We start from the raw sequence: 27,240 nt of genomic DNA on the forward strand, positions 1-27,240 counted from the left end.
ATTTGAAGGGGACTATTTCCCAGTTCTTTTTTTTCTTTTTATTAGAACATATTAATTGTACAAAGTGAGGGGTTTCATTCTGGTATTTTCATATATGCATATAATATGCTTCCATCATATTCACCCTATTACTCTTGTCTTCCTCCCATTAACTCTTCCCCTTTTAAACTTTCTTGCAAATTTTTAAAAGGGTTTCATTATGAACATTTTATACATGCACACAATGTACGGCCCTCCTCACCCTTTCTTTTCCCCCTCCTCCCTCCCACTTGTCCCTGCCATAATAGCATCCTGTATGTCCATGTCTTTTTTTTTTTTTTAAGATCTAGACTTTGCATAGGAGAAAATATGGCATTTGTCTTTCCGAGTCTGGCTTATTTTGCTTAAAATGATAATCGCCAGTTCCATTCATTTTCCTGCAAATGACACAATTTCTTCTTTATGGCTGAAATAATACTCCAAAGTGTATATATACATTTTCTTTATACATTCACCTGTTGATGGCCACCTAGGCTGATTCTATAACTTGGCTACTGTAAATAGCGCTGCAATAAACATGAGTGTCCAAGTATCTCTATTGTATGCCGACTTACACTCATTCAGATATAGTCCAAGAGCGGTATAGCAAAATCACAGGGCAGTTCTATTTTTATTTTAAGGAGCCTCTATACTAATTTCTATGGTTGCCACAATAATTTACATTCCTACCCCCTCCCACGCATCCTCCCCAGGCTGACTGAGGTGAAAGAGAATCCCAAGGATACGTTGATCTGCATTTCCTTTATGGCTAATGATGCTGAATACTTCTTCATGTGTTTATTGGCCAGCTGTACTTTTGAAAAGTGTTCAACTCATTTGTTTGTTTGTTTGTTTTTGGCGGGACTGAAATTTGAAGTCAGGGCTTCACACTTGCAAAGCAGGTGCTCTACCACTTGAGCCACACCTCAGTCCATTTTGCCATGGTTATTTTGGAGATGGGGGCTCTTGAACTATTTGCCTGGGCTGGCCTCAAACTGTGATCCTCCCAATCTCATCTCAGCCTCCCAAGTATGTAGGATTACAGGCACGAGCCAGTGATGCCTGACTGCAGAAGCTTTTTAGTCTCATGCAATCTCATTTGTCAATTCTTACTTTTATCTCCTGAGCTACTGCAGTCCTATTCAAACAGTCTTCACTATACCTATATCTATCTTGAAGTGCTTTCCCTATGTTTTCCTTTAGTATATTCGATGTTTTGGGTCTTACATTTAGAGCTTTGATCCACTTTGGATTGATTTTTCTACAGGGTAAGAGATAGGGATCTAGTTTCAGTCTGCTACATGTGGATGTCCAGTTTCCCCAGTGATAAGAACTGCCCCTTCTGCAGCCTAAGCTGCATCTGGTTTCGCCCCTTGCAGAACAAAGCCCACTGTTCCTTATCTCCTGCCACCTTCCTTTGCCCGCCCCTAGACCTTGCTTCAGCAGCTGGTCTCATCCCTGGCAGATCAAAGCTCACTGTTCCTTATCTCCCATCACCTCTCTTTGTCCGTCCCTGGCCCTTGCTTTCTCCCAAATGCTACTTAAGGTCAGACCCGCCAAGAGAAGCTGCCGCGCCATTTTCTCTCGGCCAGCCAGCCTGCTTATTAAACTTCTAGACATGAGAAACCTCTCATGAGCCTCCTTTGTGTGCGATATGCAGCGTTTTCCTAACACCCAGCACCATTTGTTGAAGAGGCTGTCTTTTCTCCAATGTGTTTTTGGCACCTCTGTCAGAATGAGCTAATGGTATTAGCTGTGTGGGCTTATTTCTAGGTCCTCTATTCTATTACTCGTCTATGTGTCTCTTTTTGTGCCAATACCAAGCTGTTTTAGTTATTATGGCTCTGTGGTATAATTTGAAGTCAGGAATCATGATACCTCCAGCACTGCTCTTTTTGCTCAGGATAGCTTTAACTATTCTAGGTCTTTTGCGCTAGGCTTTTCTAATGTTTAATTTTAATTAGCTGTCAATTTCAGTGCTAAGGAAATGACCTACTTGGCCAGATCATTCCAAAATGATCCAAGCAGCATAAAACTATGGACTGTTAAGAGTAGAGCTTTAGAGGTGATGAAGTGAAAGCATCTCTTTCCTCAAAGAAAGCTTTCATAGGCAACAGCTGACAGAATAAGGCCCTGAGGCGTCAGTCTTCTGCCTTTCCAAGAAGACGGCAGAGACTTCAGCAGCCTTGCTCCCTGACCCTGTCACTGCCACGCCCCTCTGCATGTTGTGCAATGGGCCTTCACTTCATCCTGCCCCTTCAACACCCAATTTCTTCAGGGGCTGTTTCAGACCCTGTTTTGAGGTTTTTCAGATAGCGACAGTCCTCAGCCAACACCAGTCAGGCCAAGTTTTTCGCGCCACCCAAGACCTCCCTCTGGCTGCTCGCTGAGAAGCAGCAGCACGCTCCCGTTTGTTGTTCACAAATATCCCCTGGAGCGAGGTATCGAGAGTCCCCTATTACAGAGGAGGAAACTGAGGCTCGGAGGCGGAAGGGTCGAGCCAGGACCCACACCTGGCTCTTCCTCCAACACCGCTTGCTGAGCCCAAGTCTCAACTCGCAACCCTCCTTCCCTCAACTCGTCGAACGAACGTTAACCGAGCACCTATCAGCTTGGGGTATGAGAGCCGCGCGGGGAGATGGCATAGAGACATAGCCAGGGAGGGTGGCATGAAGGCGCAGCCGGGGACCTCTGTTCCCCAGCCGGCCCTGCTCGGGCAGAGTGGCTGGGGCCCTCCCCGAGCCCAGGAGCTCGCGAAGAAACGGAGACGGCCTCGGCGGCGGCTCGAGAAAACCGCTGCGACGCGGGATTGTCTCTCGCGCTGCTCTGCTCCACTTACCTGCGGGACTGCCAGCACTACCCGCCTCAGACCTGGAAGCCGCCATTCCTCCACCAGGCGCCGAAATGTCGTCATCAAGCTGCGCGCGGCGTCACGCCCCCCGGCTCGGCGGGAAATGCGCCCCTACCTCTTTGAGCAACGTGCGCAGAGTGAAGGCCGGCTCGGGTTAGGGAGGCGGTCCGCCGGCTGCGGCGCGTGCGCAGTGGCGGCATCTGCGCCCGTTACGCATGAATTGTCGCGCTTTCTCCGTAGCTTGTGCGCGTAAGCACAGGCTGTTTATTAGCGTGCTCGAGGTGTGCCCCCTAGTGGGGGAACTCTCGCAGAGTAAGCAATTACACACTATAATGAACGCCCTTCACTTACTGAGCATTTATTGTGCACTACGCTGGGTGCCGCTACCTAAGTGAACAGTTGAGCAGGGAGCAGACCTCTGCCTTCCGCTGCGTCATCGCTGCGCCTAACAAAGTAGGCGTTCAATACGCGTCTAGGGAATGACAGTGGGGAGACTGCTCTGGATCGGGAAAAGGGCTGCGGACTGCAGCCGGTAGAGGGCGCTATGGGAGAGCCTGGGCGGTTGGGGTGGGCGGGGCGTGGGCCAGGTGGGCGGGACCCAGCGCGCGCTTTCCTGACCGCTGTTCAGATGGCTGCAGCGGGCGGCGTTCCTGGGCTCGGGGTTTCCACGGGGCTGGAAACGGCGACTCTGCAGAAGCTCGCACTGCGGCGAAAGAAAGTGCTGAGTGCAGAGGAGATGGAGCTGTACGAGCTGGCGCAAGCTGCAGGCGCAGCCATGGACCCCGACGTGTTCAAGTAAGCGGGCGCGGGTGGGACCCGCAGACACTCTTGCTCCAGGCCCCTGCGGGCCCGCGCCCGCTGGTGTAGAAGAGCCTTCCTTCCACCTTTGTCGGGGTCTTCAGCGAAGTAGTCCCGGTGACCCCGCAAAAACCGGCTCTTCTGCCCCGCGGCGTGAAGAGCTCTCTGAGCACCGTATTTGTTCTCCCCCAGGATCCTGGTGGATCTGCTCAACCTGAACGTGGCCCCGATCGCCGTCTTCCAGATGCTCAAGTCCATGTGTGCCGGGCAGAGGTTGGCAAGTGATTCCCAGGACCCTGCGGCTGTGTCTTTGCCCACGTCAAACATGCCGGAGACCCGAGGTCAGGACTGGGCCCCTGTGCTTCTAGCCCCGATTGCTCTGGTGGCAGGGCACAGGTCTGGCTGGCTTGGCTCTGAATGGCTAAGGCCTGTCTGTCAGTCTCTTCCCAGGACCTGCGGGCCCATCTGTCGGATGGGGCCCTAGCTTGGCTGCCACTTTTGGGAGGGCACTTCCAGAACTTGTGGTGGCAGGGTAGTCCAAGCAGGCTAGGCTTTATCTGCCCAGCTCCTTTCCATCTTTTCACGCATCCCTTCATTGCACAAACGTGGGAATAAAGATGGCTTTGGTCCTGTCCTCCTGGCGTCACAGCCTCTAGGGAAGTACTCAGAGAAGAGGGCTGATGCACCCTTACCTGTACCGCACTCAGGTCAGGTCCTGCCCAGGTGCCAGGCCAGCAGCAGAACTGCCCTCCCTGGATTGTGAAGCTTGTAGGGCAGAGTCACCTGGCTGCCCTAGAACGCACATAAGCCTGAGGAGCAGAGCACCCCTGCGCTCAGGTTCAAAGGGCTTCCTCACTCTCTTGGTCATGATGTGGATAGGCAGATTCTGTGACCAGGCTATGTTATAAAGGAGCCTCTCCTCCCTGCTCCTATTCATCTCCTGTGTTGCTTCTGCACCCTGTGGTTGTTGGGAACCTTCTGAAATGCAGCAGACTCTCCCAAGCAAAGGGAAGGAGGTCCAGGGCTAGATCCCTGCCTGGAAGCACCCACACAGGCAGGAGGACAGGCCAGGCCCTGGGGAGGACTGCCGGGGCTCTGGGAACCCTCATGTCCACACTGACCCACCCTCTGTCTGCTCTCTTTGTGTCTCTCTCTGACCTCCAGAGGCCTCCTTTCTCTCTGCCAGGAACTGTAGCCCCCCTGCAAGGCCCTCCTTTTCCTCCGCCCTGCAACCTGCAGCCTCTCCGGTTCTGCTCCACTGCCCAGCTGCCACGCACTCGCCTCTCTCTCCAGGGCCCCCTGCTTCCCTCCGGTTCTCTTGCTGCCTGTTCTCTCCTTTCGCAGGTCGCGTTTATTGGCTTATCTCTGGGGGTTGGTGCTCTCTTGTTTCCCTGGAAACAAGAAAACTTTCAGGGAAACTGGGCTGCAAGGGCAGGACCATGCAAGCCATCCCTATCATGCAGCATAAGACCAAGCCACATTTTCTGGCTCAGTTCACCCAAAAAACTGTATTTCTAGAACATGCTGTTGGGCTGGCATGCCTTGCAGGCTAACTCCGCTGGGTTAGACTTGCCTGTGTAAAGGGCCTCTTCTAGGGGGAGGATGCAAAGTCAAGGGTAAGGCAGCATGGCGTGCTGTAGGAAACACAGCTTTAGGTGTGAGAAGCACTTTGGCCTCTTAGGCACTGTCCTCTACCTGAATGGGAGATCTGGAGGAGGGGAAGATGTCCCCAGACTCCTTGGCAGCACCATAAGAGTAACATGTTCTTATTCTTTAAGTCACCCTTGTAAACTGAGTCCCCTTTCCTGTCTCATTTCTGGTACTGGAGTACCTTCCACGTGTTGCCAGGTGTGAGGCCAGGGGCCCAGAGCCAGAGAGAGAGTCTGTGGTGCCCTGGTTGCACCCTCCTCCATGTCCTCCCATGTTGCCTACCTCACGGCTCCAGGTATGGCTTGGAGCTGCAACCTGGGGAGGATGGAAAGGGCTGAGGGGCAGGGGACAGGCTACAGGCTGAAATGAAGAATTGCCAGGTTTTCAGGGGGAAGAGAAAAACTTCAAAATAGGATCCCCCTCACTTGAGGGAACATTACTCCACTCAGTGACCCCAAAACCAGGCTGGGCTTCAGGCACTGAAAGCTCAGAAGGAATGTGAGATGGACACACTTTGTGTCCAATGAGAGGGGTGACTGGATAAACCGACCGTGATGGAGATGGGAGGCTTCACAGCCTCCAGAGCAGCGAGGGCTAAGCAGATTAGGGGCTGGAAGAACCACTTGGGCAGGGTCCCAGCAGCCCGATCAGGTGGGGAGGAGGCTGAGTGAGGTTGAGGCAGAGATGCAGCATTTTGGCCAGGATTGTGTATTATGTCCCAGCCACTGGTGGGAGCCTGGCCTGACCTGGGACAGGAGGAAGAAGGAAGGATGCAGAGGTAGGAGGTATACTGGGGCAAGGCACTGGGAGCATGGGCACAGAGGGACTTGGGAGCATCAGGGGCACTGTGTAAATGAATGGGGGTCCAAGAGAGGTGGGTAGAAGCCCCAAGCCAAGGAAAGGAGCCCTTACAGAGTTGTTAACTGTCAAGGGCTCAGTGCTAGAAGCATAGCCCAGGCTCTGGTCCTGGAGGACACAGAGGCCCTGAGGAGATGCCTGGAGTGGGGAGAGAGGTATCAGAGGGCAGCCTGGGGAAGCTGGTTGATGGGGAGGAGGCAGAGGGTAGGGGTAGGGCTAGGCCAGAAGTGCTGCATGCAGCCCAGAGGCTACTAGATGAGGCACAGAGAGATCTCTGAGGCCTGCTTGTCATAGCATCCATAAATAGACCATCTGGCCACCCCATTAATGACAAAATCTGGGCTGGAGTGATACCATAGAAATCATTAGAGACAGACGGATGCAGGACAACATTTCATATGTCAACTTTTTGAATGTTTTTAGAATTCAGAACCATGGTTGAAAGGGTACCTGGAAAGTGGGGTAAGAGAGCTTCTACTTGTCCAGTAGATTGCATGTTAGTGGGAAGTTGTGCCAGGGAGCAGCTGCTGTGGAGTTTGTGACTACCACGTCAGTCTGTTGCTTGGATGCTCACTCAGCATCTGGGAACTCTGGGAGCCCTGGGTCTCTAAGGGTCATGGTTTGCCCCTGGCTGTCCCATATGACTCAGGTTTTCCTTCTATGCCCTTCCCTGCCTCATCTCCACCTATCTGGCTGGGACTAATGCCCATTTTTAACCTTACCCATCACTCATTTCAAGAGGCCTCTGGCTTCCATGCAGCCACCCAGGCAGAACATGGTGCACAAATTCAACTTGTGTATTCAGCTGATTAAACTTGACTTTATCAGAAAAAAAATTGGGTGGAGAAAATAAGGGGAGTGGTCAAAGGGATCCAGTTGTGGGGATGTAATGACCTAGTTTGACAATGGGACTTTGTGACTGTTGGGGCTAAGCAGCCATTGGTGTCCCATAGGACTTGGTGTGTGGAGTGGCTACAGGCCACTCATGGGCTTGAATCTGTAAGCTGAAGCAGGCACAATGGGACCATCTAGATTCCTGGCCTCCAGCCATCCAGGCCGTCTGTGGGGACTCACTCATGCCCAGGAGAGAAGGAGGAAGTAAGACCTCAAGTACAGAGCAGTAATACTGGTGATGACGAGGATCTACGGTCATTGAGGGAAAATTAAATTCAGTTGAGTGTTCTGTTTAAGTTTAGGGAAACCGTCCCTTCACAGCAGGTAAAGTGAGGTGTGTGTGGAAGATGTGAGTCTCACCTGAGCTATGCTGTCCCATAAGGGAGCCTCACATGGCAGCTGGTGTAGTCAAGGCACACTGTGTAAGTACACACTGGATGTTGAAGAACTAGCACAAAAATGGATACAACTGCTGGTGACTGTATGTCAGTTACGTTTTGAAATGATAATATGGTTGACATCTGGGGTGGATTGGTTCCAAGACACCCCCTCACACATAAGTACCAAAATCTACAGATGCTGTAGTCCCTTGTATAAAATGGCATACTGTTTTAACACTAGTTTAAAGTGATTTTAGATTTTTTTTTTGCATTGCTGGGGATCAGGGGCCTGGGGCATGGCTCTACCACTGAGCTATACCCCCAGCGCCTTTATCTTTTTTTTTTTTTAGAGATGGAGTCTTGCTGTGTTGCCCAAGATGACCCCCAACTCCTGGACTCAAGGGACCCTCCTGCCTCAGCCTCCTTAGTAGTAGCTGCGTCATCATTGCACCTAGTTTTCCCATATACTTTAAATCACCTTTAGATTACTTACAGTATTTGTTGGAGGTGTGGCTCAAGTGTAGAGCACTTGCCTAGCAAGTATGAAGCCCTGAGTTTAAAACCCCAGTACTGCAAAAAAAAAAAAACTTGGCTAGATTACTTATAATACTTATCCAATCTAAATGCTGTGTAATTAGTAATTACATTGTTTCAGGAATCATGATAAGAAAAACAGATTGCATGTGTTCAATACATAAGCAGTCTTTTTCAAATATTTAAAAAAGTTTTTTCAACTGGGTGGCAGTGGCTCACGCCTGTAATCCTATCTACTTGTAATCCTATTTACTTGAGGCTGAAATCAGGAAGATTGAGGTTTGAGGCGGTCTGGCAAATAGTTTGAGAGACGCGCCCCCCCCCCCCATCTCCAAAATAACCAGAGCAAAATGGACTGGAGGTGTGGCTCAAGTGGTAGAGCGCCTGCTTTGTGAGCACCTGAGTTCATATCCCATTCCCACCCATAAAAAAAAAAAAAAATTGGTCTTGAAGTCCTAGACTCAAGCCCTCCTCTGCCTTAGCCTCCTGAGTGAGATTACAGGCATATACTACTACACCCAGTTTTTTCAGAAACGGGTTGTTTTTTGGCAGTCCTGGGGTTGAACTCAGGGCTTTGAACTTGCTATGCAGGTGCTCTACTGCTTGAGCCATGTCTTCAGTCCTTTTACTCTGGTTATTTGGGAGATAGGGTCTCGCTTTTTGCACATGCTCGTCTGGATTGTGATCCTCCTATTTTGTGCTTCCCTCTATCACTTGGGTGACAGGAATGCATCATACTCAGCTTTTTCCATGAAGATGGGGTCTCAACAAAGTTTTTTGCCCTCTCGGGCCTGGTACTGTGATCCTCCTGATCTCAGCTTCCTGATGACAGGTGTGTGCTACTGTGCTCAGCTATTGATTGAGATAGGATCTCACAAACTTTTTTGCCCTGGCTTGCCTGGAACTGAGATCCTCCCAATCTCAGCTTCCCAGGTAACTAGTATTACAAGCATGAGCCACCAGCACCCAACTTTTCAGACATTTTTAATCCATAATTGGTTGAATCCACAGATGTAAAACCAACTGTATATTGAATATTTGGGGTCAACTAAAATATATTGATATTTATATCAATATATTCATAAAGGAGAATGGTGGAGGGGGTATATTCAAGTATGACATATTTGATGTATTGTAAGAACTTTTGTAAATGCCACAATGCACCCCCACCCAGCACAACAATAAACAAGAAAAAAATTTTTTTTTGAAATTATTTCCCATATACTTTTACTTTTTAATGTGGCTACTAGAAAATTTTAAAATATAATTGTGGCTTGCATCATATTCTTGTTGACAGCTCTGCTCCAGCACTTCCGTTGTGACACTTTTCCCAGCAGGACTAAGGGAAGGTTGTGTGTGTACGTGTGTGTGTGTGTGTGTGCATAGGGAGGGCAGAGCCTCTGGGCACATCCACATAAAGAACACCTTCCCAAGTGTGGACTGAGTTGAGAGCACGTGTGTACAGGTATGTCGCCCTCATTGGGTCAGTTAGGTGCTCTCAAAACATTGACTAAGCCCTCTTCGTGTTCATGATCAGAAAGGGCAGCAATATTGGTTGGTGACAGTGCAAACCTGGGTCTGCCCTGGCTACCCACTCTCTTTGGCCACCAGACCTTGCCTGATGCCTTGAAAGAGAGCAGTACACTTTGCCTGGGGAGCTGCATTGGCCCCACCAGGACAGTTTGTGAGCTTGGGAAGGTCTTGAGGTGGCCTGCAATACTGCTACCAGCCAGTGTGATGCAGACTTGGTGCCACCTGGCCTTCCCTGCAGTGCACTCCTGGAGCAGGGCCTATAGGGTTTTCTTTTCCTCTGGGCAGTTCTCACCTCGGCTTTCCTGTTTTACCTTCCTAACAATAATGCCTGCTGGCCAGGAGGTGGCACTCCCACTACCAAAGGGGAAGGGCACCCTTTGAGGACTACAGAAGGGAGAGAAGCAAGGCACCTGGGGTTCTGTAAAAATACTTATTTCACACCAGCTCTAGATGCCTGGCCTGTTAGCTAAGTTTACAGGAAATGGGGAGTAAGGGTTCACAGAGGCCACTCTGAAGGTAAATGGCAGAAAGGGTCCCAACCTGGCCTGGTTCAATCCCTGGCTTCAGGGACTTCCCAAATCATGGGTACTGATAAGATGATGCAGTTTGGGGTTTTGCCTGTATACGGGATCACAAAACGCTGAATGATCACCAGCTGATTTCAGGGGTAGGAGGAGCACTGATTTCTGAAGAGGAATGAGTGGGATGTTTTGAGCATTCAGTGATGCTTGTTTGGTTTTGGTGCATAGGAATGTCCTCCAGGGATGGAGCTTGGGAGCACCAGTTGCCACCACCCTCCCACCTCCGTCTAACTCTAATAACCCCACCACGAGGGAGCCGGGCTGAACAGAGCTGGTCCTCTCTATCACATAGCTGCAGACCATTTTCCTGGGGCCTAGACCCTTCTGTGTGGATTAAATGAGAAGACCTAAACCAGTGTCCCTACTAACAGCAAAAACATGTCATTCCTGAAAAGTTCTAAGAATCATGCAGAGCTGGACAAATGGCTCTTCTTTCATTGTTAAGTTGCTTTTGTTTTGCAGTCCTCGGGATCAAAACCAAAGGCCATATGCGTGCTAGTGCTCTGCCACCAAACTGCACCTCCAGTCCTAGATTGTTTTTGTTCACATCTTCTTTGGCTTGGAGTTACGTTGGTTTTCTCTTTCACATTGTGTTAGGTTTATGAGTCCTATCAGATTTAAAAATGAGCATTACTTGCTCTTCTTTACTTCCATATCATCCTTCAGTTTCCAGAGGGACCTGCAGTGTCCTCCCTGGGAGGAGACAAAATTCAGATGTGTGGCAGGCTGAAGGGAAGCTGGCTTCAAAGTCAAACCTGTGTTCAAGATTCCCCCCTGCCACTTGCTGGGGATGAGCTGGGCATGATGCACCCTTGAGCTGTATTTCTGCCTCTGTCAGGAAACCCCTTACAGAAAGCACCTGGGCACCAAAAGCAGCCAGGTTAGGCTGCAGCCGTGGAAAATCTCACATACCTGGCCCAGCCTACTGAGAGACTGGCCCCCAAGGAAGAGACTAGCATGCGTGGGATATACTGGAGGGTAGCAAAGCACATCTGCTCAGGGTAGATGGGATCCATACCCACTGACCAGTCAATGGGAACCACAATGATGGCCATTTGTACCAAAGGAAATGTGTGATGACTGTTCTCTACTTTGTGTTATTCTTGAGTCACTAAGCAGGCTAAGTGGGCCCAACATCCACCTCCTCAGTTCTGGTGGACTTGTTAACTATGTCTTTATTGAATCAAGTATGTAGAAGTGAAGTTCAAGAAGGAGAGGCAGGGGAAAATCAAAGTAAGTCTGGGATGTCCTGTCAGCATTCCAAGCATGGCACCACCATAATTCCCCATCCCACAGGGCAGCAAAGATCCCCTCATTCTCTGAAGAAATTTTCCAAAAATCCTCTTAAGGAGGACCCTCCTCCTCCCTGCAGGAATTGGGAGTTTTATGGTCAGGATTCAAGAGCATGGAAAGGGAGTGAGAACCCATGGAAGAACCAGGGTCTCTGGTGTCTCAGACTCACCAGAGGTGACAAATAGTGGAATGGAAATGATCTCATGGACGCTGGACACCTTGCATCTTTTCTCCAACAATTCACAATTCCCTATTGCAGGCTATGTGACTAAACTGGTAAAGAGCCTGAGAAGAACTGGAGTCCCTGGGCTGAACCTGAGGCTGGAGTCACTCCAAAAGTGGCAGCAGGGGAGTTCCTGTAAGGGACTACCCCACACCATCCTGCAGAGAGGCCACTTGGGTTTCCAGAGAAATGCTAAACGCCAGGGTGATTGATCCAAAGTTTTTATTAGCGGAACTTACATAGGGGGCTGCAGTGTGCCTTGGAAACAGCGAGGGAGAGGTTGCCTAGGGGTGTCTACAGGAGGGTATTGGGTAAGGAGTTTCCTCTGAGGTTTCAGGAACTTGGCTGTGGGTGGGGCTAGCTAGTATCTACATGTTTAACATGATCGATCTTTCAGTATTTCAGGCGTTAACCTAAACAAGTTGACCAGTGTCTGGGAATATTCATGCCCCAGCTTACATTCAAGCCTTCAGGGGAAATTTTGCAGCTGTCCGGGTCACAGCAGTTAAGGCCTCTTGTTTCTCAAGACAAGGGGGAGGGTAGAAGAGCCCCAACTGGTCAAGCAGGGGACACATGCCACATTTAGCATCCACAGGCATACCTTGCCAGGCCAGAGAGGAGGCTGAAGCTCTCCATCCACATGGGAAAGACTGTGACCCTCTGGGCAAGCCTGCTCCCCAGCATGTCTTGTCCCCATAAGGCCCCCTCAGTCTTGCAAATGCTATTAGCACCTTGAGCCCAGAAGCCACCACTTTTAAAATAAAGCTTGTTTTTCAAGCTCAAGTGTGGCTGCAGGTCTTTCTGGCTATCTTTGCCCCAAAAAAGATGAAAGTAAGAAAACTGTAAGTTAAGGAATACATGAGCCAGTACACTTCATCTGAGGTGACTATCTTGCAGTCAGTTTCCCTCAAGCCTTGCCAGGAATCCCATCATGAAATCAGTACCTAAACCCAAGAGAAAGAGGCTTGACCACTGTGTTTCAGAATATTCCTGGGAGGTAGAAAAAATGTGGGAGGAAGCTTCCAGAAATCAGACAATTTGCCTTCAGTGCTTGGTGACTGCTGTTTCCCACCTTACCGAGAATACATGCATTGGACAGGAGGCAAGAACTAGTCCCTCCTGGTGTCACAGGACAGACCAGCCAGGCCTTCTGTTCCCTGAATGGATGGACCTTTGGTGTATATGCTTTCAAAACATCCCAGTGACAACTTCTAGAGGGCCCTGTGCATACCTTTCTACTTTAGGCAGTTCAGAGCCTCAGGATTCCGTGAGCTGATGTGGGGTCCTGCCTGAAACAATAGACCAGAGTGTTGCTCAAGAAACAAACAGTTTACTGCAACTGGATTCTGCCCCGGTTCCTAACAGTTGTGTTCTCTTCCTTCTCAGGGAGAAACAAAGGCGGCCCTACTCTCAGTGGCACTCCCACACTGGCAGAACGCGGCAGCCGGGAAGGATCCAGCCAGAGGATGCCCCGTCAGCCAAGTGCCACCAGGCTGCCCAAGGGGGGTGGGCCTGGGAAGAGCACCCCTCGGGGTGGCACATAGAACAGCAGAGCCAGTGGGCTACCCTCTTCTCCACAGATGCTGCCCCACCAGCCTGTGGATCACTGTCCTCCCAGCAGCCCCATGTGCCATTTCCTTCTGTTGGCTGTTTCTGAGAGGCTAAGCTACTGGACCAGATGTTGTCATTTTTGGACATATTAAAACCCCAAAATTTAGAATGAATTCTATTTGCTGATTCTAGTTATGCTATGCAGAACTGAGTGACTTAAACCATTGACTTTGCCTTGGACCTGATTTTGGGTCAGAAGATACATGCATTACTGGGTCTTTATTGTAAACAGGTCAACATGCTTCCCTTGAAGCGAAAGGTCCCTGCAAGGTCAACCAGTGTTGGTGGCAGAGTGTGAGGATGGAGGGGAGCACTGCCTCCAAGTGACCACACTGAGGTCAACATAGATGTTGGGTGAGCATCTGTGGGTCACACATTCTGTGATTTCACTAACACCACTTTCCCACCAAAAATGCCCTGACCTTTCACGCTTAACCCTGTCTCAGGGATTTCATGGACACTCCCCACCCAGACCTCAGATTTAAACCTTCCATTTCTTTGTTTTGAGTCAGGGTCTCACTACAATGTAGAATAGGCTAACCTCCAACTCATGATCCTCCTGCCTCTGTCTTCCCAGTGCTGGGCTCAAAGGCATGTGTCATCATACCCAGCTGAACCTTCCATTTCTAACCCTTTACAATTAATCAGCATGTCTCATCAATGGGGAATGCGCCACATAGCACTCAATGGAAAAAACCTAATTTAATTTTCTTAGGCACTAGCAAATCTTTATGCTTGAAAACCTTGGATTCCTCTCGAGCTTCAGCAGTATGTACAGCAATCCTGTTCCCAAGCACCCCAACAGCGCACTGTAAGACTAACCTTCCATGTGGCTCCCAAAGCTTGTCTACTCCTGTGGGCAGAGACAGCACAACAGAGAACTGGCGTTTATACAGAAACTTTAATTGTACACAACTCAAAAGCAGCCATGCTGAGGGGTGGCAAGAGACAGGAGGAGAGGAACACCTGCAAGCCGCACCCTCCAACTTAGTATTCTTCTCCTTCTTCGGCTTCTGCCTCCACGGAATCCACGCCCACCTCTTCGTAATCCTTCTCCAGCGCTGCCAGATCCTCCCGGGCCTCCGAGAACTCCCCTTCCTCCATGCCTTCTCCCACGTACCAGTGCACAAAGGCCCGCTTGGCATACATGAGATCGAACTTGTGGTCCAGGCGGGCCCAAGCCTCAGCGATGGCAGTGGTGTTGCTCAGCATGCACACAGCCCGCTGCACCTTGGCCAGGTCTCCCCCAGGGACCACAGTGGGGGGCTGGTAGTTAATGCCCACCTGCCAGAGAAGTGAAAGAAAGTATTCCATGAAGCATGTATCAAATCTAGAAACGGTGGTTACTGTTCCTTAATCACAGACACTCAAGTGACCTGTGATGACCGGGGGAACACTCAGCTCACCCCTCAAACAGGCACTGAGCCCTCCACTGTGCCAGGCATGATGCAGGGACAGTAGGGTAATAGTTCCACAAAAGGAAAAAGCAAGCAAAGAGGAGCCTTGGAGTTGATCATGCTGGCTGGGTCCCAAGTGGCCTGAAGGGCTGTGTCCCAGCAACTGTGTCACATGATAGGAGCCCAGGGGAAGGGACTCTGGTCTTTCCTCTGAAAAATGTACACTACCTTGTATTCTTTGTAGATTCTTTTCTCCACAGGCTTCAACAAGAGAGTGATGAGTTTCAGAGGCTGAAACCTTTTCCACCCTAAAAGATTCAGACTATCTAATTGTATTTAACTGTAGGACCCCAGGAAAGACCATCCTTCCCACTAACCCACCAAATGGGTGTATGCAAAAATGACAGATCAAAGGCCAGAGATCATATGAACGCTGCTACCATAGTGGCAGGAGGTGATCCACCTCAGGTCTAAATGGAGGCAGAAGTGACATTCTGAAGTAGGTACCAAAGAGCAGACATTCCAAGTTTCATAGCCAGAGAATAATATCACCAGAGGTTTTAGCAACAGTATGTAGGGTCAACTAGAGCAGGGACCAGCAAACCTGTTCTGTAAAAGGTGACAGAGTACAAATTCCAGGCTTTAAGTTTGTTTTATCACAACTGCTCAACTGTGCTGATATATTACAAAAGCAGCCATAAACAATCCATAAGTGAATGGGTGTGGCTGAGATCAGACCAAAACTTGTTTGAAAAATTAGGAAGCTGGTCCAACAACCATGCTAACCCTTGATCTAAAGGAAGATAACCCCACGACCCCCCCCCCCAAAAAATCCTAGGTAAGAACTGAGCATGGTGGAATACACGTGTAATCCCAGCACTCAGGAGCCTGAAGAAGATCTTACAGAGCAAGACTCTACCTTGGAGGAAAGAGGGAAGAAAGAAAAAAGCCAGTAAACTGGTGCAGTGACTCATATCTATAATCCTAGTGACTCAGGAGGTGGAGATCAGGAGAATTGTGATTTGAGGTCAGCCTAGGCAAAAAGTTCAAGAAACCCCCATCTCAAAACAATAAAAAAACAAAAAAAACTGGGCATAGTAGCATATGTCATCCCAGAAACATGAGAAGTACAAATAGGATTGTTATCCAGGCCAGCCAGGGCATAAATGCAAGACCTATTAAAAGAAAAACCAAAAAACTAAAAGCAAAAGGGCTGGGGACATAGCTCAAGTGGTATAGCACATGCCTAGCAAGCATAACAAGCACAAGGCCCTAAGTTCAAGCTCAGCACTGCCTAAAAAATAAGAAGATAAAAGAACCAATTACAATTGAACTACCAAAAGCAATGAGGGCTAACAACAGAAGGCAAAGCAAAGCACAAGAAGAAAGAAACTGACAAGAATTAGTAATGAACTACTAGAAAAAGCTGAAAAATGATAGCAAGGTTTGTAAGCATTATCAATGGAGGCTGGTATAAACTTTATGTTTGAGGCAAACCCAAGACAGAACTGCTAGGCTAAGATATTCTAATGGTTGTCATTTTCAGCACAAAAGTGTTACTTTTGCTTTGATGACATCTTAAATTTAAACTGACATTAACTTCTACAGGCCTATACAATGGAGTGGGACAATGATCTATTTATAGTAACACTGCAATTTAAAAGATACACCAATCAAATCACCAAAATTCCGATAGAAAACTTAGATTTACAAGTTAAATCTGCATTTCCTCCCTAATCCTACTAGGCAAAAAAAAAAAAATTCAGAAAAGTCTTTTTTGTCCAAAAAAAAGTACTTGCTGGTGTGATGATTCCATGAGGAAATGCAAGACACACACTGAGCAGATTATTACCACGGTTCACTAATGTCCAGCCAGGAGCCTAAGTCAGATACATAGGCCATTCTCCTCAAAGAACATGGGCCTGAGGGCAGCAGGATCTGGGGGTCTGCTGCTTGCGGACAGGACAATGACTACACATCACCCAGTCCTACCTTAAATCCCGTCGGGCACCAATCCACAAACTGGATGGTACGCTTGGTCTTGATGGTGGCAATGGCCGCATTCACATCCTTTGGGACCACGTCCCCCCTGTACAACATGCAGCAGGCCATGTACTTGCCATGGCGAGGGTCACACTTGACCATCTGATTGGCTGGCTCAAAGCAGGCATTGGTGATCTCGGCCACCGAGAGCTGCTCGTGGTACGCCTTCTCGGCTGAGATTACCGGGGCATAGGTGGCCAGGGGGAAGTGGATGCGGGGGTAAGGCACCAGGTTGGTCTGGAATTCCGTCAAGTCCACATTCAGAGCCCCATCGAACCGCAGGGAGGCCGTGATGGAGGACACGATCTGCCCGATCAGACGATTGAGGTTGGTGTAGGTGGGACGCTCGATGTCCAGGTTGCGCCGACAGATGTCATAGATGGCTTCGTTGTCCACCATGAAGGCACAGTCAGAATGTTCCAGGGTCGTGTGGGTGGTCAAGATGGAGTTGTAGGGCTCCACCACGGCCGTGGAAACCTGGGGGGCTGGGTAAATGGCAAATTCCAGCTTGGACTTCTTGCCATAGTCCACCGAGAGCCGCTCCATGAGCAGAGAGGCGAACCCAGAGCCGGTGCCACCCCCAAAGCTGTGGAAGATGAGGAAACCCTGAAGTCCCGTGCACAGATCCGCCTGCAAGAAACCAGACAATGTCAGCCGAGGCCTGAGCGAGCCACGCAGCCACCCTCCAACCAGCAGGCTCACTTCCTCTGCCTCTCCAACTTCACGTGGACTCACACCATCCATCGTGAACGTGCGCTGCATACACAGAAGTGAAAGCAGACAGTAAAGACTCATGGATGCATCTCAACAGACACCGTACAGTAAGACCTTGGCAGACTCACTTGGACTCCTGACGCTGATCTAAGGTTGGCCAAAATAACCTCCCCTTCCCAATCCAAGGCCTCCCCTCCCCTCTGGGACAACATCCTCAGGAAGCCTTCTCAGTGCTGTTCTTACCAGTTTGCGGATCCGGTCCAGAACCAGGTCCACGATCTCCTTACCGATGGTGTAATGGCCTCTGGCATAGTTATTGGCTGCATCTTCCTTCCCGGTGATCAGCTGCTCCGGGTGGAAGAGCTGCCTGTAGGTCCCTGTGCGCACTTCATCTACAAAGAGACCACGTGTGCTTTGAATCGTTCAGGCCCACGGTCCTCACCAAGCGGACACACTGGGCGATGGGTTAAGTCAACAAAGTACATGCTATTCCTTGTAGGTCAACAGTGTCTCCCTAGAGAATGTCTCTGAGTGATACACAAACCATAAAAGCAATTTATGGCTCTTGGAAGGTAAAGTCAACTCAGGCAAATGCCAGCAGGACCTGTTCCCACTGGAGGGAAATAAACCCACCCCACTGATTCTATGGGAATATATTGCTTTCCTGCCTGTAGTCACATCATAGGGAATAATTTAAAACTCCCTCACGAATTAGGCAGTCACCACATCAGTGTGACTTCAGCAGGACAGCACCATTTTGATAGCCTCCGTGGCCCGGGTCTCACGGAATGCAAGGGAACATTCTGTCGCCTCCTGGGGGACATTGAAAGGTGCTCTCTTTTCCATCTCTTGTTGGAAACTACTTCGAATTTGGAGGAACAAGTGGATGTTCTATACCTACCTTTCCTTGGCTAAGAGCATGTGACTCCTGTGCACCAGCATGACAGCTTGCATGCTACCCAGGGTCTACAGTAGTCACATGATGGGGCAAACAGCCAGGAGGGATGCAAAAAAGCCAGGTCCTAAGTTAGAGCCTGAGTCCCAATCATGGACCTTTTGGTTTCTCACTCAACAATGTCACAAGCATACACTTCTATTTCTGTCCTTTCTGCACAGAGATTCCAGGAGCCCGGGTGGGGCCTTACCGAGGTAGTCCCATTCTCCCAGGAAAGCCTCCATCCCGGGGCCGAGCACCTACCGACCACAGTGGGCTCCAGGTCCACAAACACTGCTCTGGGCACATGCTTGCCAGCCCCAGTCTCACTGAAGAACGTGTTGAACGAGTCATCCCCGCCACCAATTGTTTTGTCACTTGGCATTTGACCATCGGGCTGAATTCCATGTTCAAGGCAGTACAGTTCCCAGCAGGCATTGCCAATCTGGACACCTGCCTGCCCCACGTGGATAGAGATACACTCACGCTGGGAAACAGAACATAAACATGAAATTCACTCATCCTCATGGTAACTAAACTATACAAAATTCAAATGAAACTTTTCTCATAAATTAACATTCGTGTGTTGGTGGCATGGCTCAAATGGTAGAGTGCCTGTCTAACAAACAGGAGGCCTGGAATTCTAACCTCAGTACCGCAAAAATTAATTAATTACTTAGGGTTTGTAATGAACTTGGCTCCTAAAGGTTTGCTCAGACACACCATCCTATGAACTCCTAATAATCATTTTGTATCAGAACACCTGCCTATCCAACATGGATACAGACATGTTTGAACTACAAATGGTAATGTAGTCATTATTAATTCATCTTCTAAGAACCAGCAGTGTTTAAAATTAATATAAAATAAGAGGTAAGTAATTCCGCTTCTACCCACAGTTCAGATTTATTATCCTCTCTTGAGCAGCGGCTTAAGAAAATAAGACAGGCTGGGATGTAGCTCGGTGGTACAGCGCTTGCCTAGCATGCGTGAGGCCCTGGGTTCGATCCGAGCACCAAAAAAGAAAAGACAAAAAAAAAAAAGAAAATAAGACAGAATATATGAAGTAATAGTTTTCAGACTATGGACAATAGGCAGCACAAGACATTAATTCCTCAGATAGGGAAACAGTCTTCCTGTAACTTCCTAGGAAGCCTCCAGGCTGCTGCAGACAGAAGAAAGGCAACAAAGCCCAGGGATCTCCTAGGGCCACAGCAGCTAGAAAACACAGAATAGAGCAGAAAAGAGACAGCTCCACAGAAAGACTGAAAATCAGTAAGTGAGTCTGCTGGTCCACAGCAAAGTACTGTTTGGCACCTGTGGTGTGTGAGGGAACTGCTGGGGCCAGAGGCCAAGGGTGGGGCAGGCAAAACAATCCCTGCAGTTCATACAAGGCTGGAAACAGCTTGTGTTCCCACCAATCCTGGTGGAAATACCACTTGACTCACACAACACTGAATGGAGGAGTCCTCTGTAGTAGGGCCCAATGAGGTCTAAATTAACGGCTGTTATGATCTCACGTTAAGATCCTCAAAAGGATCAAACTGTTTTAGCATTACTAATTGCATCCCAGAAAAAATGTCCAAAACACAAGAAATATTCTAAATGCAAATAATGTAAAATTCCTAATGACTGAAGCTGGGTGATGGGGGTTCACACCTGTAATCCTTGCTTCTTAGGAGGCTGAGATTGGGAAAATCACGGCAGTCTAGGAAAATACTTTGCAAGATCCCATCTCCAAAATGACCAGAGCAAAATGGACTGAAGGCGTGGCAAAGCCCTGAGCTCAAACCCCAACCCCACACAAAAAAATAAAAATGACTAGTGTCCAATCTAAACCTCTCAAGTACCTAAAGAACAAACAGGCTGGTATGGTAGTGCGTGCCTGCAATCCCAGCTACTGGAAAGGTATGATCTCGAGTTCAGCCAGGCAAAGGTACAGAGACCCTGTCTCAAAAACAAAATGTCTGGGGTGGGGGTTGTGGCTCAAGCAGTAAAGAAATTGCCTAGAATGGGTTCACTCGCCAGTACCACAAAAAAAAAAAGAAAATAAAGAAAAAAAAAAAAACCACCCCAGAAACATGACTATAATGAAAAGAAAACGCCATCAATTAAAACAGACCAGGAATGATGTAGACGATATATTGGTGGACTAAGGCATTAAAGTATTATACACCCACATGTTTAGAAAAGTAGAGAAAACTGAATGGCTGAGTGGCTCAAGTGGTAGAGCACCTGCCCTAGCAAGTTTGAGGCCCTGAGTTCAAACCCCAGTTCTGCCAAAAAAAAAAAAAAAGAATGAAAGGTAGAGAAAAAAAAATGAGCTGGGCATGATGGTGCTCCCCTATAATCCTAGCACTTGAAAATTAAGACAAGAGGATCCTGAGTTTGAGGCTAGACTTAGACTATAGCAAATTCAAGGTCATCCTGGGATGCACACAAAGATTGTTTAAAAAAAAAGTATGGGGGAGGAGGGAGAAATGACCCAAACATTGTATGCACATATGAATAAAAAAAAAGTATGAAGAAGTGAGACATGTTTAATATTAAAAATACCTAAATCAGCCTGGCACCAGTGACTCCTGCCTGTAATCTTACCTACTCAGGAGGCAGAGATCAGGATGATAGCGGTTTGAAGACAGCCAAGGCAAAAAGTGAGTCTCAATCTCAAAAATACAAAAACACAAAACAGGGTCGGCAACTGGTGGAATGGCCTAAGAGGTAGAGTGCCTGCCTACTAAAGTGTGAGGCCCTCAGTTCAAACCTCAGTACTACAAAAAAAAAAAAAAATCATGAAAAAAAATACATTGTCTGAAATGAAAAATAAAATGAAAAGGATTCATGGCAGATTACACACTGAAATAAAGATGTGAGGTTGATGAAAATTTCTGCAAATGGTGGTGATTATATAACATGTGAATGTACTTAATGTCATCTGAAAATGTTTCTAATGGAAAATCACATCATGTGTATTTTACACTAACTTTTTTAAATGAACATAATACCAGTAGCTACTCGGGAAGCAGAGATTAGGAGGACTGCAGTTCGAAGCCAGCCCAGGCAAATTGTTCACAAGACCCTACCTCGAAAATACCCAACACAAAGAAGGGATGGCAGAGTGGTTCAAGTGGTAGAGTGCCTGTCTAGCAAATACAAGGCCCTGAGTTCAAACCCCAGTACTGCCCCCTTCAAAAGTAAGAATGAACTATACACTAAATGTAAGAAACTCAGAGATAGGTTAAATACTAAAGGATGGAAAAAGATATACTACATTAACACTAAATCAAACTAGATGGCTATGTGTAGTTTGGGGGGTATTGGTATTTTGGGGGTTTTTGGGGGGATGGGACTGGGGTTTGAACTCAGGGCTTTAATTCCTAGTACAACAAGGATTAAAAAAAGGAAACTGAAGATTTAGACACTCTCAACCACATTGACCTAACCCACATGTATAGAGCACTTCACCCAACAGCAGTAAAATACATTCTTTTGCTCATTTGTTTGATCTTGAAGCAGCTCATTATGCAGCCCAGGCTGGCCTTAAATTAACAATCCTCCTACCTCACCTCCCCAGCGCTGGAAGAGGCCTGCACCACCAGGCCTGGCTAAAATACCCATTTTTTTAATGTGAACAGGAATGTTTACTAAATAGATCATATCCTCAACTGATCATAAATCTCAATAAACTGTAAAGAATTCACATGAGGGCTGGGCATGGCTCAAATGGTAGAGCACTTGCATGGCGAACAAAAGACTCTAGGTTCAAACCCCAGTACTGTTACCCTAAAAATTCACATGATCCAAAGTATGCTTTCTCAACATTAGAATTGAATTAGAAATCAGTAACAAGGAAACCTGAAAACTTCCCAAATATTTGGAAACTAGTAACAAGGGAAACTTTGGGTTTTGTTTCTTTTTTGGTGGGTCTCAAGTTTGAACTCAGGGCTTTGTGCTTGTGAGGCAGGTGGTCTACCACTTGAGCCACATCTCCACCTCACAAGGAACATTTTGAATGAAATAACAATGAAACATGCCAAAATTTGTGGGATGCAGCTTAAACAGAGCTTCAAGAGAAACCTGTAATATAAAATACTTATATCAGAAAAAGTTTTAAAAGGTCTAAAATCAATGACCTCTCATAAAACTTCCAGACAATAGAAGAGGAAAGAACACTTCCCAACTCATTCTATGAGACCAGGATGACCCTGATACCAAACCCAAAGACCTAAGAAAACTATAGCCCAATATCCCTCACAAAAGATACAAAACGTCTTTTCCAAGTTTCAAAATCAATGAACTAAGAAACTAGAAAAAAAATAATCATCAAATTAAGCAGAAAAGCAAACAATAAAGAACAGGAGTAAACTAAATAGAAAACAGGAAAATTTAGAATCAGTGGAAGCAAAAGCTGGTTCTTGGAGAACAATGAAACTGATCAACTTATAGTAAGACCCATTCAAAAACAAAAGGAGAAAGAAGACAAATGATCAACATGAAGAGTGATAAAAAAGACATCACTACTAATACAGGATAAAAGAATATTATGAATAATTCAACAGCAGATGAAATGGACAAATTCTTTGAACATGCTTCCAAAGAGCACTTGAGGGATAACCAGAATAAAAATGACAGATGGAGTCAAAATGGTCACAAAATATCCAGATGGGCAGAGAATAATCACTCTGGGATGCTTAAAGTAGCATTTTTTTTTTTTTTTACATACTGGGTTTTGAGCTCAGAGCCTCTTGCTTGGTACAGTTCTAACACATGAGCAACCCCACCAACTATTTTTGCTTTAGTGATTTTTTGAGATAGGGTCTCACTTTTATGCCCAGGGCATAAAAGGAGGATCTGGAACACGATCCTCCTATAGTGCTGCTCTCCTACTGTGCTGTGTGTTGAGATGGGTCTTGCAAACTTTTTTGCCTGGGTTAGCATCAAATCAGGACACTCCTACTCTCTGCTTCCCAAATAACTAGGATTACAGGCTTATGTCATCTTACCCAGCAAAATAGGATTTTGAACAACTTCTGCTACTGGGATTCTATCAAACTCATCATTTTTTTCCTTTTATGTTACCGTTTTTACATTTACTTACATGTGTATATATTGTTTGTGCCACCCCCCCACCTATCAAACTCATCTTGAGATACAAACCCTTTTAACACAAGTGTCTCATTTTCTCAGAGAAGATGGTGTGAGTCCTGTTTTTTTAGATTTTTATTTATTCATTCATTCAGTCATTCATTCATATGTGCATACATTGTTTGGGCCATCTCTCCCCTCTACCCCCTCCATTTCCTCCCACCCCAGTGTGAGTCCTTTTAGGTTACATTCACACCAACTCCTCACCCCCTCCACTAACCACAAAAATTTCCTAATTAAATTGATTCAATTAAATACAATGAATCTTTCTGTGTGTGTGTGTGTGTGTGTGTGTGTGTGTGTGTGTTGTGTGTATGTGCTTTGGGTTGAACCCAGGGCTTTGCACATACCAGGCACATGTTTTACCACTAGGCTATACTCCCAGTCCACTACCATCGTTTTTTGGGGTGGTGGAATGGAAATTTAACTCAGGGCCTCGTGCATACTAGGCAAGCACTCTAACACTGACCTACAGCCCAAGCCCTTTTTTATTTTTATTTTGAGACAGGGTCTGGTTTAGTTGCCCAGGCTGAATTCAAACCTCAGATACCCCTGCTTCAGCAGGGGTACCTGTCTGGTAGCTGGGATTGGAGGTATGCACCACAATGTCTAGCTATGAACTTCTGAAATCATATTTAAGCATTTAAACTTGAGAAAACCATGTTATAACAACAAAGAATGACTAAATACCTTCTTAAAAAACCTTTAAAAAATGACTAAATACCTTTTAGAATGACTCAATACTTCAAAAAAGTACTAATCACCTTTTTGGGGGGGCGGGGTGCTGGGAACCAAACCCTGAGCATCATGCATGCTAGGCAAGCACTTTTACTTTTTATATATATATAAATATATATATATATATTTATATATATATATATATATTTATATATATATATATATATATATTTATATATATATATATATTTATATATATATATATATAAAAAAATATATATATATATACTCAAAGCCTTTGCTAAAAATAGCAAGGATATTTGTTTAGTAATTTTTTCTTTTTTGGCAGTACTGGGATTTGAACTCGGTACTGGGGTTTGAACTCAAGCCTTGAGCTTTCTAGGCAGGTACTCTCCACCCTCAGCCCTTTTCCTTTAGGTATTTTTCAAATATTGTCTCCAGTTTACGTCCAGGCCAGCCTGGACTGGGCATAACTCAACCCATTTTTCATTGGTTAAGACAGCATCTCATCCAGCATTTTATTGGTTGAGACGGGGTCTCTTGAACTTTTTGCCCAGACTGGACTTGAACTGAGATTCTCCCCATTTGCCACTCAAGTAACTAGATTATAGGCATGAGCCACAGCTACCAGCTAGGTAACTTTTTTAAATGGTAAAATGTACACATTTCCTCTGATTCTGAAGCTTCCTTTTACCGATTGGATAACAGAAGGTATCTCCCCTTTACACTTAAAATAATCAACTTTTAAAAAATTTGAGCAGTATCAGGCACCAGTGGGTCATACCTGTGATTCCTAGCTACTTGGATAGCTATGATAGGTAGGACTGCAGTTTGAAGACAGCCAGGACAAAATGTTCACAAGTTCCCCATCTTAACCAATAGATGGGCATGGTGGTACACTCCTGTTATCCCAAGCTACCCAGGAGTCTGAGATCAGGAGGATGGAAGTCTAGGTCTGTTTGGGCAAAAAGTTAGATCCTACCTCCAAAATAACCAGAGCAAAAAAGGGCTGGAGGTGCAGCACAAGCCATAGCACACCTGCCTGGCAAGCTCAAAGCCTTCAGTTCCAACTCCAGTACTCAAAAAAATCCAGCAGCTTGATTCCATTCTGCTCCTCAAAACCAACTTTTACAGAAGGAAATGCCAAGGTCAGTTCGAGTTTGTAATTATTTTACGTTATAGTCTGGAAGCTACCAAACCATGTAAATTTAGTTTGAAGAGGTAACTGAGGCCAAAATGACTGACCATCAGGCTCAGTGAGCTGGGGACAAGTGGAATGTACAGTCCTGTAGAACGGTCTTTCTGGCCTCTCTGTATTTGAGACCATTTTTGTATATCACCTGTTCTAGATGTGCACAAGAACACGGGTGATGCCTGAATTCAACTGATGTGTAAACGAGTAATGGTGTTAGTTCAATTACATAGTAGGTATCTGTGAGCTGGGGATATAAAAATAACAAAGGCAGATGCCTTCCTTTCTGTGGGAGAACAGAAATTCTCATTTATTGCTGATGGAAAGGAATCTGATAATACCTACAAAATCACAGATACCTATTTCTGGAAAACTCCCCCCACATCTACACCAACCCACGTTACTCATTGTGACTTTCTGTGGAAATGGGAATCAAGCCACCCAAGTAGCCAGTGAAACAGGACAGAAATACTATATGGCAGTAAACAATGCAGATCCTAATACTCCAACATGGGAGAGCTGCAGGATTTTTTTTTTTTTTTACTTATTTTAAGAGACAGGGTCAGTCCTGTGTCTACACCGATCTTGAACTTCTGAGCTCAAGCATCCTCCTGCCTCAGCTTCCACAGTAGCTAGGACTATGGGCACTGTACTCAGCAGGACTTTCATTGTACAAAAAATAAAACAAGGTGCCTGAGGGAGATGGTGGAGTACACCTGTAATTCCAGCTGATTGGGAGGTAGAGATTGGAGGATCCTGGTTTGAGGCTGAGACCCTATCTCAAACCAAATGAGGCATGGTGGTGCTCTTCTGTAATCCCAGCCAATTAGGAGAGGTATCGAGATAGGAGACTGGCCGGGCTTAGATTCCAGCTCAAAAACTAATGCAAAAAGGGCTGGGGGCGCGGCTCAAGCGGGAGAGAGTCTGCCTAGCAAGCGCCAAGTCCCTGAATTCAAACTCCAGTACCGCTCTGCCCCCAAAACAGAGAAAAACCAAGGTGCCAAGAGCGTACATTGCGAGCTACCAGCGGTGCAAAAGCCGGGGGCAATAAACGTATCTGTGCCCTTTAGCTTGGTTTTGCCTTTTTTTTTAAGTGTAATATTAAAAAATTAATATCGTTTTCTACCATCCCTAGGCCAAGCCCCTGTAAAAATTGCCACTTTGTGCTGCTTCGAGGAGGGACGGGGAAAGGCTCCTGGCTGCTGCCAGCAAGCTGGAGGGAAGGCTGGGCGCAGCTGGCACCTGCTGCTTGTGCCCAGCCACCTCGGAACCATCCCCCACGGCTTCGCCACTGCCCCAGGCCCAGTGCAGGTTCCCCGCACCCCTGCGGCCCCTCCAAGCCCACCCTGGTGCCCCGCGCACGGCTTACCATGGCCTTCTACCCGGAGCTCGATGCCTTCTCGCCTCCTCTCAGGCCCAAGCCACGCGTCCAACAGCCCCGCAGCCTCGCAGTACGCCGCGTCCTGATTGGCTACTGCCTGCGCGATTACCATTGGTTCCAACAGCCTCGGGGCGGGCCCTGGGCTCAGAGCTCGATCATGATTGGCCACCTTCCTGGGCAAGGGACGTGATTCTTCTGATTGGTCAAAACTTTTGGCGCGAAGTCGTGACCCGACAGGGGCGTCAAGTGCTGTGTTGGTGGGAAAAAGAGGGGCTGGGCCTTCTGGGCTGGTGCCTGATGAATGGCTGCAGAGGGGCGACCCCCGGGCCAAGGAAAGAGACCTGCTTATGGGAGTGGTACCTTATACCACCTGAGCCCCATATAGTCACCTGCAAAAAAAAAAACAAAACAAAAAAACCAGTCTCATGCTGGGTGCTGTGGCTCACACCTGTAATCCTAGCTACTCCAGAGGCCAAGATCAGTAGGCTCACAGTTAGCAAGACCCCCCCCA

At 47.2% G+C, this 27,240-nt stretch overlaps 3 protein-coding genes across 8 annotated transcripts in view; 1 reads left to right on the forward strand and 2 right to left on the reverse strand.

The window, feature by feature from the left end:
- Window positions 1-3,083, reverse strand: part of Smpd4 (sphingomyelin phosphodiesterase 4) — a 28,493-nt gene extending 25,410 nt beyond the window's left edge. Inside the window, exon 1 of one of the 5 annotated variants that reach the window (XM_074060601.1) lies at window positions 2,858-3,083. In XM_074060601.1, the coding sequence (XP_073916702.1) occupies window positions 2,858-2,932 (75 nt within the window). In that variant the 5' untranslated portion in view covers window positions 2,933-3,083. The remainder of the gene's footprint in view (window positions 1-2,857) is intronic. The other 4 variants (XM_074060600.1, XM_074060602.1, XM_020160725.2 and 1 more) reach the window with 4 other exon arrangements.
- Window positions 3,084-3,451: 368 nt separating this feature from the next.
- On the forward strand, window positions 3,452-13,333 carry Mzt2b (mitotic spindle organizing protein 2B). 2 transcript variants are annotated; one of them, XM_020160727.2, is made up of 4 exons: window positions 3,452-3,664; window positions 3,860-4,008; window positions 4,832-5,011; window positions 13,000-13,333. In XM_020160727.2, the coding sequence occupies exons 1-4, from the start codon at window positions 3,498-3,500 to the stop codon at window positions 13,155-13,157; spliced, it is 654 nt and encodes a 217-aa protein (XP_020016316.1). In that variant the 5' UTR covers window positions 3,452-3,497; the 3' UTR covers window positions 13,158-13,333. The 2 variants fall into 2 exon arrangements, with proteins under 2 accessions (XP_020016316.1, XP_020016318.1); XM_020160729.2 differs by lacking the exon at window positions 4,832-5,011 and having other exon boundaries at window positions 3,458-3,664.
- Window positions 13,334-13,934: 601 nt separating this feature from the next.
- On the reverse strand, window positions 13,935-26,799 carry LOC109684365 (tubulin alpha-3 chain). Its single transcript, XM_074060610.1, has 5 exons — window positions 26,718-26,799; window positions 18,577-18,799; window positions 17,622-17,770; window positions 16,614-17,294; window positions 13,935-14,508 (listed from the first exon to the last, which is right to left on the reverse strand). The coding sequence occupies exons 1-5, from the start codon at window positions 26,718-26,720 to the stop codon at window positions 14,212-14,214; spliced, it is 1,353 nt and encodes a 450-aa protein (XP_073916711.1). The 5' UTR covers window positions 26,721-26,799; the 3' UTR covers window positions 13,935-14,211.
- Between the last annotated feature and the right edge of the window lie 441 nt (window positions 26,800-27,240).

Source organism: Castor canadensis, chromosome 18 (genome assembly GCF_047511655.1).
Source record: "Castor canadensis chromosome 18, mCasCan1.hap1v2, whole genome shotgun sequence".
NCBI lineage: Eukaryota > Metazoa > Chordata > Mammalia > Rodentia > Castoridae > Castor > Castor canadensis.

What these genes read in the sequence shown, in the direction of transcription:
- Mzt2b (XM_020160727.2), top strand. Translation starts at nt 3,498, where the DNA reads ATGGCTGCAGCGGGCGGCGTTCCTGGGCTCGGGGTTTCCACGGGGCTG. An exon ending in AAACATGCCGGAGACCCGAG is followed by an intron (nt 4,009 to 4,831) that starts GTCAGGACTGGG and finishes TCTGACCTCCAG; the next exon opens with AGGCCTCCTTTCTCTCTGCC. An exon ending in CCTGTTCTCTCCTTTCGCAG is followed by an intron (nt 5,012 to 12,999) that starts GTCGCGTTTATT and finishes CTTCCTTCTCAG; the next exon opens with GGAGAAACAAAGGCGGCCCT.
- LOC109684365 (XM_074060610.1), bottom strand. An exon ending in TGGACCGGATCCGCAAACTG is followed by an intron (nt 17,295 to 17,621) that starts GTAAGAACAGCA and finishes GGTTTCTTGCAG; the next exon opens with GCGGATCTGTGCACGGGACT. An exon ending in GGTGCCCGACGGGATTTAAG is followed by an intron (nt 14,509 to 16,613) that starts GTAGGACTGGGT and finishes CTTCTCTGGCAG; the next exon opens with GTGGGCATTAACTACCAGCC.